This window comes from Anarrhichthys ocellatus, unplaced genomic scaffold (assembly GCF_004355925.1).
Source record: "Anarrhichthys ocellatus isolate YVR2014 unplaced genomic scaffold, GSC_Weel_1.0 scaffold67, whole genome shotgun sequence".
In the NCBI taxonomy this organism is placed as follows: Eukaryota; Metazoa; Chordata; class Actinopteri; order Perciformes; family Anarhichadidae; genus Anarrhichthys; species Anarrhichthys ocellatus.
In genome coordinates, this window is record NW_022280097.1 from 1,958,463 (window position 1) to 1,969,468 (window position 11,006).

At 46.1% G+C, this 11,006-nt stretch overlaps 1 protein-coding gene across 2 annotated transcripts; it reads left to right on the forward strand.

Moving 5' to 3' along the window:
* The first annotated feature begins 10 nt into the window (after positions 1-10).
* Positions 11-9,881, forward strand: sap130a (Sin3A-associated protein a). Of its 2 annotated transcripts, XM_031872922.1 has the most exons (21): positions 11-97; positions 750-877; positions 978-1,243; positions 1,850-2,017; positions 2,109-2,235; positions 2,361-2,476; positions 2,824-2,942; positions 3,375-3,522; positions 3,640-3,730; positions 3,857-3,961; positions 4,101-4,242; positions 5,025-5,140; positions 5,271-5,558; positions 5,642-5,813; positions 6,243-6,341; positions 6,433-6,794; positions 6,915-7,160; positions 7,243-7,368; positions 7,464-7,567; positions 7,701-7,814; positions 8,526-8,684. In XM_031872922.1, the coding sequence occupies exons 2-21, from the start codon at positions 766-768 to the stop codon at positions 8,682-8,684; spliced, it is 3,180 nt and encodes a 1,059-aa protein (XP_031728782.1). In that variant the 5' UTR covers positions 11-97; positions 750-765. The 2 variants fall into 2 exon arrangements, with proteins under 2 accessions (XP_031728782.1, XP_031728783.1); XM_031872923.1 differs by lacking the exon at positions 11-97 and having other exon boundaries at positions 766-877; positions 8,526-9,881.
* The last annotated feature ends 1,125 nt before the right edge of the window (positions 9,882-11,006 follow it).

Genomic DNA, 11,006 nt, shown 5'->3' on the forward strand with positions numbered 1-11,006 from the left:
TGAGCGTTCTTCCGGCTTATACGTTGGAAAAAAGAAAAGACGAATGGAAAAAATAGTAATCCACAAAACGACCATTGCCTAGTTCCTCTGTAATACGGTAACATCTGCACACATGTAGATACTTGTTTGTTTGTTTAGCCCTCTGAAGTTTACACCGTTGTACTATTTAGAAAGTTCAGGGTTTAGCTCGAAAAGCAGGCGGCAGCAGGGTTAGCGATTTCAACGTTAGCCTGCTGCTAGCTAAGATAGCTGGCTAACAAGGTAGCTTTTTAGTTGTAAGGTTACCGGAGGTTACCGGTTAACGGTGAGCATTGCTGAGCACACATAGTTTGGTCACATCGACGCAGGCAGTCGACAACTCGCTTCTTTGCTCAAACTTGATATTTGATTAGCAACGATACAGTTGAGTCATTATGTTTTTGGCCACATAACGGTAAACAAAGGTTCACAAAAATGGTATTGTCTTGTCTTTCATGGTACAAATGTCTTTATAACAGTACCCCTTTTTATCTGCACCATTTGGTTAACGTTAATGTTGTCGACTTGCCTCCGTTTTATTTTGCATTTTGTGACAGTAGCCTGTTTATCTCCCCGCGCCGCCTATAAAGGGTTAACAGCTCGGCTTTTATTGTTGTAGCCGCCGTACATGTTTACTGTTAGGAGTGCGATTATTAACGGAGTTCAAATCTTAATGATACCTCCAGTATGTCCGCTACTGGAATTAATGTACAATCTTGATCCTATTTTAGGTCATAATTAGTTAAAATGAGCTCCCAGCAATTCCCCCGACACGGGCTACCAGCCTCCAGCGGGGGAGCTACTCAGATCCCTGCAGCTGGAAACCTGGTGTCCGTCAATCAGCCGTCACATCCTCAAGGTAACCTATTGTCACTGAAATGTACTCGCAGGGTATTTCATACATGACGATGAAGAAACCTGTAAGTAAATGTTCAATCCGACTATTTTTTCCACCCTAGGCGGTGGAGATGCTGACAGCGGTCGGGATGCTGACCACAGGCAGCAGGACCATCCACCCGCGGCGGGCGGGGGAACCTTGTCCTTCAGAGATGAGAAGCAGGAGACGATGGTGGTTCGACCTTACCCACAAGTACAGACGCACGGCCAGCCACAAGCTACCCCCCAGACCGTGCCTATTCAGCCCGGCACACCTGTGACTGTAGCTGCCCCCTCTGTCCACCTCCCACAGGGCCAGCCTGCTGTCCTCACTGAGGGCCAGATGAAGGTGATGGTTATGACCACAACTGTTCATGTATAGAGGATTTGTCTACATGTTAATAGTAAAGTATGTAGTGTCTTTACTGTCTTCAGTGTGAGATGAACACAGTCAAATCATACATAAGTTGGCAGAGATGTGAATTTTCTTTCTGTAGTGAGAAAACAATAAGCTGATGCTGACTGATTTATTCTACTTCTGTTAATAGCTGTCTAAATAGTTCATGTTTTTAGTCATTATTGAACCCTGTGACTGAAAGATATTATATTTAAATATCTTCAAAAGCAGCTTCTTTTTTAATCATGCAGGCAGTGAAAACATTTTAAAGATCTAGTTGATGTTTTTTAAACTTCGATAATAAATTGTTCCTGGTGTCCTTAAACTTGAAGGACTTGGAAAGCTAATTATTGTGCTCGATAACTAGCTTACCAATAACATTTACTGGAAACTGGCCATGTGCACAACCTACAATACAATACAATACACAACCTTACAATTACTGTGTTTTACTGCAACATGTTGCATTTGTGTTAACTTAACATTGCTTTTTTTGTAGCACTGTTCTTAGCACCATTGTGAGCTAAAAAAAACCTAAATGTATTTATTTTTGTTTAGGCTGTCCTGAAGTCACCTATGCCAAGTCGTCTTATTGCCCCAGCACCAGCTTCCAACCAGGGTCATATCCCCATACCCCCCAAGGTGCCCGGTCACATGACTGTCACCATAGAGAGCAGTATTGCTCCAACCCCCTCTATTCCTGTGGCAACTATCAGTGGTCAGCAGGTGAGTGCTCTGTCAGTTGGCTGTTGGTGCACGTTATTGTCTCTTTCTTGCTAATGACTGAAGTTGTGGGCTCCTTTTTATTGTGTTTCAGGGTCACTCGAGCAACTTACACCACTTGATGCCAGCAAACATTCAGATCATCCGGGGCAATGCCCCTGCACTGCAGATCGGGACCCCTCCGGTGCCACCCCAGACCTTCACCTCCCACTTACCCCGAGGTATGCATGATGTACTAAGAACAGCGTGCCAGGCTCCATGTTTGCCTGTCCTTGACACGGTAGACCATTTCCCACTCGTCTGTGGCGGTGCGTTTCTCTACATCAGTCTATTGCTTTCCCTGTAGGGGCTGCTGCAGCAGCTGTTATGTCCAGCTCCAAAACGGTCCTGCGACCAGCCACCGGAGCAAGTGCGGGCTCCGGCCAGCCCACAGTGCAGCACATCATCCACCAGACAATTCAGGTACCGGGATGCACTGTCATCCGAAGATGTGCTGGTATAGAGTGGTGCAGGGATGATATATTTTTGAGGGCCAACCCCCGGAAGTTAGCATCGACCTGGTTCCCTCGAAGAAAAGCCGATGGGATATTTCCATTTGGATTATTGCAGAAAATAAACTCTGTGACAAACACTAGTTTATGTTACTTGCACATCTGTTCAGGACCTCATTGACTTTGAGACGAGGGAACCGGAGGTGCAAGAAATGTGGACTCATTTCCGGTTTTGAGGACTCATTCCTGCAGCACTCTTATCTTGTTGGACATTTAGAAAGTTTGTGTGTAACCGTGTCATCCTCCCACCGTCCACAGTCCCGCCCTGCCGTGACAACGTCCACAGCCGTGCTTCCGACTGTGGTGGCGCCCATTTCCAGAACTCAGTCCCCAGTCATCAACCCAACAGTCACACACTCTGCAGAGGTGACACATGGGTAAGTAGCAGTCCCGAGAATGTGTTGACAACATGACTAGGAGTTTAACAGCAAAGTAGAACCAAACAGTTTGTGGTGATCGGTGGACCTGCCCCTGTTGTGACTGCATGGTAAAGTATATGTTTCTATTCTCCTTTTTAATTCCTTAAAAGTCATTTGTGTTCTTCAATGTAGTGTTATGTGGATGAAGTTATCCAGTGCAGCTTTAAAGCAGTTAGTGAAACAGTATAAAATTAGCACAATGGGTCTGTGTGTGCATCAGAGTAATTGAAACAGCTAAAAGAGAAAAGTCACTAAAACAAGTAAACTTTTGTGTAACATGAATATGAGTTCTTGCACTGGCAGTTCCCTCTGGGCTTTTATCAAGCCATGCCTGTGCGATTTAGTGCACTAAAGGGACAGTCTCTCTGCCCCACCCCCCCCATCCCCCAGGCGTCCAGGGCTGACCATTCACCCCCCTTCGGCCACCGTCAGTATTCAGAGGTCTCAGACATCCCGTGACACCGCCACGCGGATCACGCTGCCGTCCCACCCAGCGATCGGGGCCCAAAAGCCTCAGCCTCCGCACACCATGACACAGGTTACTGCCTCTTTATGACTTCCTGCAAAATAACTACTCCTTTTTTATACAGTGACTGACATAACAGCTTTTTTTTAAAAAAAAAAAAAAAAAAAAAAAATGTTTATCTCCCCACAGAAGCCCATCTTCAGTCCTGTAACACCAGTAGCTGCGGCAACTGTGGCGCCAATCGTTGCCTCCAACACTGTGCCATCAACCACCACAATAGGTTTGACCTTTTTGTATATTTATGCCGACAAGCTCGACCCAAAACTTTGACTAAAGAAACATGAAATGAAATGAAATAAATAGTGCAGTTATTTATTTATTATACACCTTCCTTCTCCATGTTTAGGGTCTGTGCCACACAGCCAAATGTCCAGTAACTCTATTGTCACCATGACAATGGCCTCGCACTCCTCTCATGCTGCAGCGGTGACCACCTCTGCCATCCCCGTTGGTAAGCTGGCCGCTTGGTCTCCACGGTTGGAACATTGTTGCGTGCTTCATAAGCAGGAGGCGTTCTCTCAATCTGAATCAGCTCATAGTGCATTGTATTACATCTTTCTCTCTTAACTGTTCCTCTGTGTTGTGTACAGCTAAAGTCGTCCCTCAGCCCATCGCCCACGCCTCGACCCGTGTGCAGCCTGACTACCCCGGAGAGAGAACCAACCTCATCCCCATCTCGGGCCATCGGTCGTCTCCTAACCCCGTCACCATGGAAGCAAGAAGTGACAACAGGTGAGCGCACAATGTTGACCAACTGACGCGGTTATCGCAGGTGAAAAAAGAGACAGTCTGACATCTGATATCCAATATTTGTTTGAAAATGTGTAACACAATGGAATGGAATCTGCATTCTCAGCGTGTTAGTATTTCTTTTACTAAACAGAAACACTATAGACGTATATTTCTGCAAAGAGCTCAGTTGTGCTGCCTTCTTGTCCTCTATTTATATTCGCTATTGCCCACAAATTTGGCCACTGTGGTCAAAACAGAAACGGACGAGTTGTACATAGGTGTAATCTAAAAGGGATCGGCACATTGAGCTGGAAGTATTGACTAAGTAGTGAGCAGTAATCAACAAGTATATATTCATATACTAAGTAACAAGGCTGTACTTGGCACTAAGCCCAAAGCATCACTGTGTCCGATGTGCTGGGGTTTGTGTTGATAATGTTCACCATCTTAGTTCAGCGTATTAGCTTGAATTCACAAAGTAAGATGTTGAGACTAGTTGAAAAGTCAGGGATCACCAAAATTCTTATCATTCATACGTGAATGTCTCCATAAAAATGTCATGCCAATCCATCCAGTAGTTATTGAATGAATATGAGATCCATATCCTGTTGTTGTTGTTGTTGTTGTTGTTGTTATTAGGAATGATCTTGTATTTACATCCATCACTCAGTTTGTAAAAAGAAGAAATGAAATGTGATCAACATGTATTAACCTCAGAAGTACAAAGACTTTGTTCAGATGACGATGAGTGTCGGAGTAAACTTGTATGTTTTATTTTGAAGGCCCTCGGTGCCTGTGCAGTTCCAGTATTTCCTGCCGGCGTACTCCTCCTCGTACCCTCTGACACACACATACACCCCCATCAGCAGCTCTGTATCCACCATCCGCCAGTATCCTGGTAAGCTCTGTCACAGCTGACCACTGTGGTGACCTTTTGTTATTTGACTTATAAAAGCTATAAAAATCGTACCTATGAAATGTGAAACCGGAGGGTTACACCTGTAACTCCTATTGTCCCGCGTCATAAGTTACTCCTCAAGCTCCAAGTTCAGCGCTGCCCACCCAAGGCGGAGTCGGCGTGGCAACCACTGTCCATCTAAACCACATGCAGCTGATGGCGGTGGATCGGATCGGTCTCCCATCTGCGCAGATCGGCACCCAGGGGATCCAGCCGGCGGCCATCGCCGCACAGGGCATCCAGCCCGCACCCATAGGAGTGCAGGGCCTGCACACGTCTGCGCCGATCGGCACGCAGGGACTACAGCAGGCGCCGTTACTCACTCAGCAGCAACAAGCGCAGTCTGAAGCCAAACCTGGTAATTACTGAACCTGTACTGCTTCACTGGTGTTGACTGAGCTTTGCTGAGTTGCTGTGAGTTGTTTTCTATTTCTTTCTCAGGGGTTGTTTTGGCCGATGGCTTTGTGGCGAGCCCCATCAGCAGCACGTTCAGCACCACCCAGCCAGTGGCCACCATGGTACAGGCGCACGCCCAGGGAGGGGTAGGAGGAGCCCCCACCCTGGTCTCCTCCCCTAGACCCAGCATCCTCCGCAAGAAGCCCGCTAATGAAGGGTGAGTAGAACACCAGCTGTCAGATTCAGCAAAGTTTCAGAACTTTGAATTGCTTGTTTTAACCTCCTGCCTACGAGCAGTTGTGCGTTTGTTAGATTTGATAATTGCCGAAATAAAGAAGGAAACGTTAGACAACAAAATGTCAGTCTAAAGCAGCGACATGTCACATTTCTCGAGAGTATCTCTTGCCTGTCGTCTGAGTCATTACGGACTGTGGTTACCTTAACCCTGACCTGCTTTCAGACCTAAACAGGAAAACTGGGTTTACGTCCCCCTCCTCCCATTTATTGTAGGACTTGTTAGACGAGGCTTTTCACTGTCACATGATAGCAGGTTGATTGTCAGCATTAGATTCTCCAAATACAGTTTGACAGAAACGTGTGACGGTCCAAACAGGGTCGCTAAATATTTCACTTTTCACCAAACCAGATGTGTTCGCAAGAACCTGATCCCCGCCCAGCCGAGTGAACCCAGTAGCGGCAGAATGGAGAGTGGCGTGAGGGGAGCCGGATCTCCCCGACCCGCAGGGTGAGCCTTCGTTACACGGATCACATCAGTTCTATCCGCGTCGTTATAAGTTATGAGTCTGTAACCCGACGTTTCCGATCCTTCCCTCCAGCGTGAAACCCAAAGCTGAGGTCCACATGGCCGTGGCCCCTCCTGTCATGGCTGCAGTAGAGGCCCTGCCTTCACAGGGAGGAGAGCAGCAGGCCGTGTCCTCAAACGCCCAGCACCTCGCCCAAGCTATCCCCGCCATGCTCGCCACGCCGGGGCCTGCGCCTCCCTCCCAGGCCTCCACTGTCGTCTCAGCCCTGCCCGCAGCCATTGCTGTAACTCCCCCGGCTCCCGCTTCGATGGCCAACACAGTGGCCTCCCCCACTCAGCCCGCGGCCAGTAGCACCGCTGCTTGTTCTGGCAGCTCCGCCTGCCCCGATTTGACAATAAAGCAGGAAATGGAGACCATGGACACCTCACAGCCAGGTAGCAGCACATCGGTCATTAAAAGTGAAATCGATTAATGTTGAATTAAATAGGAAACGAATGAACGCAAGGAAACCGAAAACAAACGCATAAGTAAACATGTTTTTCTCTTCCCCTCAGATCCCAATGCAAACTTGTCGTCAGCCCCAGCTCTCACCACCCAGGCCTCCACCCTGAACTCTTCTGCTACGGGAGATCTGATACCCGGGGCCTCCCCGAGGAAGAAGCCCCGCAAGCAGCAGCACGTCATTTCCACCGAGGAGAGCGAGATGGTGGAGACCAACAGCACGGATGAGGAGAAGGCCCCAGGCAGGCCCATCACCGGCAGGGCGGAGAGGCGGGAGTCTCCACCGAGGGAATACGTTGGTGCGTAATGTGATGCCAACCAATGTCGCAGTGATCGTGATGATTATGTGTAATCAGCACTTTTTACATTTTTGTCTTCCAGATGAGGAGGGAGTGCGTTATGTACCAGTCAAGCCCCGACCGCCTGTTACGCTCCTGCGGCACTACAGGAACCCCTGGAAAGCTGCCTACCACCACTTCCAGAGGTACAGCGACATCCGGGTCAAAGGTCAGTGGCTTTCTTGCCTATATTTGATACAGCGAGCGGGAACGAGTGCTGGAGGCGTTTTTCTTTCTAACAACAACCGTTTGCTTGTTTCTCAGAGGAGAAGAAGGGCAGCTTACAGGACATGGCCAACCAGAGAGGAGTGGCATGCAGAGCACAAGGCTGGAAAATCCACCTGTGCGCTGCACAGCTCAGACAGCTGGTGAGTGCTGCTGTATAACTCTGTAGTATTGTTTATCTTCATGGAAATTCTGAGTGATGTCCATGAAGGTTACGTTTGGTTGGTGGCTTTTCCTATTGGTTCGTAGTTAACATGCTTGTTACTTGATCTGTAGTCGAGTTTGGAGCACGATGTGTACAGCCGCCTCTCCACCCTTCAAGAGGGCCTGATCCCTAAGAAGAGAGCCGGCTCCGATGACGACCTTCACCGAATCAACGAGCTCATACAGGTACGGCTGTTTACTGCAGACTGACTGACGCCTTTTTAAATAGGAATTTCTATTTCTTTCTTTCTATTACTATTTCTATAAAATATGACATTCTTTATATATATATGTATGTATGTGTGTGTGTATGTGTGTGTGTGTATATATGTGTATATGTGTGTATGTATATGTATATATATGTGTGTGTGTAAATTGCTGCTGGACTGCCCCATTAAGACGGGTGCGACCCAGTGCAAACTGTGTCTTTTTGACCACAGTGAAAATAGCAACAAATAAAGTTTAATAAGTCTATCAAAATAATCCTTTTGATGTAAATAACATGGATTTTTGAATGTTCCGGAGTTGTTTGGATCACATGAGTTGGAAGCATTCCGAAAACAAACAATCCTACGCAGTCGCCCCTGGAATCTACAGATAGTATAATACTAAAGATATCAGTATCGCCTGATCTTTATCTGCAACTGTGGTTGATCGTGTTGAAGTGCTACGAATCGAATGAAATGTTGATTTACAATTTGAATGTCGACGTTACGAATGAAGCTTCAGAATATTCAGTTCAGCCCAGTTTTGTTAAAAGTTTTTCTGTACTTTATTCTGTCCCGGTTATGTTTGATAAGGTTTAGAAGCCTTGGTAAAACATTACGAAAGCTGCTCTCTCTTTGTCTTCACCCACAAATTTCAACAGCTGACGGTGACTTTGCGTTTGATCCACAGGGTAACATGCAGCGCTGCAAGCTGGTGATGGACCAGGTCACTGAGGCCAGAGACACCATGATGAAGGTGCTCGACCACAAGGAGAAAGTGCTGAAGCTGCTCAACAAGAACGGCGCCGTCAAGAAGTCCTCCAAACTGAAGCGCAAAGAGCGGGCATAAGCTAGGGCCCCCCCCCCCCAGAGTGAAGAAGCTGCTCAGAATCTGGTGCTATGAGTTGCTGCATACAATCTCACACACACACACACACACACACACACCCTCTATCTGCCCGAGAGCAGACTGAGAGAAGTGACGGGAGGACTTCAACAAGCAGACCAGCCCATCAGGAATGGGTTCTCATTCAAGACCCATCGCACATATTGAGCGTGGAGCATTGTAGGTTGCATTATAGTGGCCAACTGGACGGCCCTGTCACTGTCCCCCCCCCCTTTTTTTTTTTTTTTTTGTCAATTTTTAAAGACCCCAGAGACCGTTTCTTACTAACTTAAGTTCTGCCTCTTCTGTTAAGGACGTGTGTGAACTGGCACATTATGTTATCTGATAATATTTGGCACTAAGCGCAGTTGCAGTAGATACTGATGGAAGTATTTCAGTTCAGAGTTATTGACGGCTGGGTCCAATCCAAATCATCTAAAAGGAGTCCCTTTAGTAGGCTGTGTGTATGCAGACTGAGCTCAGTCGTGCTCTTTTCGTTAATCTGTGCCTTCGTTTTGTGGGTGTACGTGAAATGGACGGGGACACGTGAAAGCTCTTCCACGTGCTGTCAAAATATATTCTGAAAAAATCATTCAGAGCGTCGGGTCAACTTCACTGCTTCCCCTTTTTCCTCCCAACATCCTGCACCTGCTGTTTTCTATTTCAGTATTTGTTCATCTAGTATGGGTACAAAATGACCCGATTACCAGCCACAAGTTTAGCTGCAACCTAAAAGATATTGAAATACTTACATTGGTTGAGTCGACGCAAAAGAAAGGACACTGCATAATGCAAAGTGAACTTTACATTTACACTGCCATGAATCCAAAGTAAATGGATGTCATGGTGGTAAAAGCGATACTTTCATTCGCTTTCAGAAAATGAGAGCTTGAAAGAAAGAGAGCCGAGTATCCTCGCGCTGTCACACTGGGGGATTGAATTCATGTAAATCACTGTAAATGTGCTTTTTGGTTTTTCCATTGACCTGGTTCTTTTCCAGTTTTGTACTCAATGAAACATTTCGTGCCGTGTGGTGTGGTGTGTCGCCTCATTTTGCAGAGTGTAACGGTAATAACGTTACGAGATGAAGCGAGCCCGAAACATCCAGCTGTTGTACATTGTTTTTGTCTGTGTAATTATAGTAAAGATACTTAAACCATACCAGATACACTGTTAAGTCTGCATATTTCTGTGTTTTTTTATTTGAGTGTTTTCATTTTACCACTTAAAATTGAAAATGTATTGTTTTTGCCTTTTTCACTTTAATTCCAGTTAACCAGTTGTGGGTTGCATTCATTCAATCGCACAATACAGCAGTGGTCGCTGCAGACGCCCCTGGTGGAAATCTTTCCAGTTCATTGTGCTTTAAAAAAAAAACGTAACCGCAGTCGGTTACCAAACGGGATAAACTGACCACGCCTGAGGACAGATGGTCAAATTGCAAGATTATTGCTTTACAGTATTATCATGGATCCCCATAAGGAGCACGCTCAGACACTGATCCTCGCATGTGATTACATCTCATTGTTATTAAATATGAAGAACCTACATTGTAACCCAACAGATTGTAGGATTTAAGCCGTGCCAATGTCGTACATCTGCAAATCTGTGTATCTTAATGGCTCAGTCTGTTCTGTTAATATTGTCCCCGGCCACACAGCTGGTATGGATGGTATGAGCCATTTAATCCAGCAACATCACATTGGTACATCTCTCCTCAGTCACTCCTCTTTACTATCTGCTGTTTACAACTTAATTGCCGTGAATTACAGCGCAACGCGTTGGCAGCACTTGACTTGTGACTGGATCAGGAAAAAGTGACTTGCTATTCTCCTTTTAGCGTTATTACTGAGACCAGCTGACTGACTACTGGCTTGTCTGTTGATCATCATTCAATATTTCTAAGAAGAATCTTTATTTTTAACATTCTGTGTCATATCCCTTATATTTATTAGACACGTGTTTTTATATTGTTTGAGGTAGAAAGCTGTACTACTCTCTCTCTCTCCACTAGCATGGTTTTTAAGTAGCCGCACGGCTGTTAACTTAAAGGGAAAGAACGTTTATCATCTTTACATTACCATCAAATATTTGACTGTTAATTGCAGTGATAACCCTTGAAGTGGATGCTCAGTGACACTGGGTGGCTCTACCTTTTGCAGGAGCAAAGTCAAAGGGCCATAAAGAGGTGTTTGCTGGGAAAACTCCCTTCTTCCTGGTTCATAAGTCATTCAAAGAAAAAAGCTCCCTGAGCGGCAGCAGCGGGGGCTTCCACCAAAGACCCAA

Bases quoted from the DNA above. Each gene is read 5' to 3' on its own strand.
- sap130a (XM_031872922.1), top strand. From the start codon at position 766: ATGAGCTCCCAGCAATTCCCCCGACACGGGCTACCAGCCTCCAGCGGG. The intron at 2,236-2,360 runs GTATGCATGATG...CTTTCCCTGTAG, and splicing joins CACCTCCCACTTACCCCGAG to GGGCTGCTGCAGCAGCTGTT. The intron at 5,559-5,641 runs GTAATTACTGAA...TTTCTTTCTCAG, and splicing joins GCAGTCTGAAGCCAAACCTG to GGGTTGTTTTGGCCGATGGC.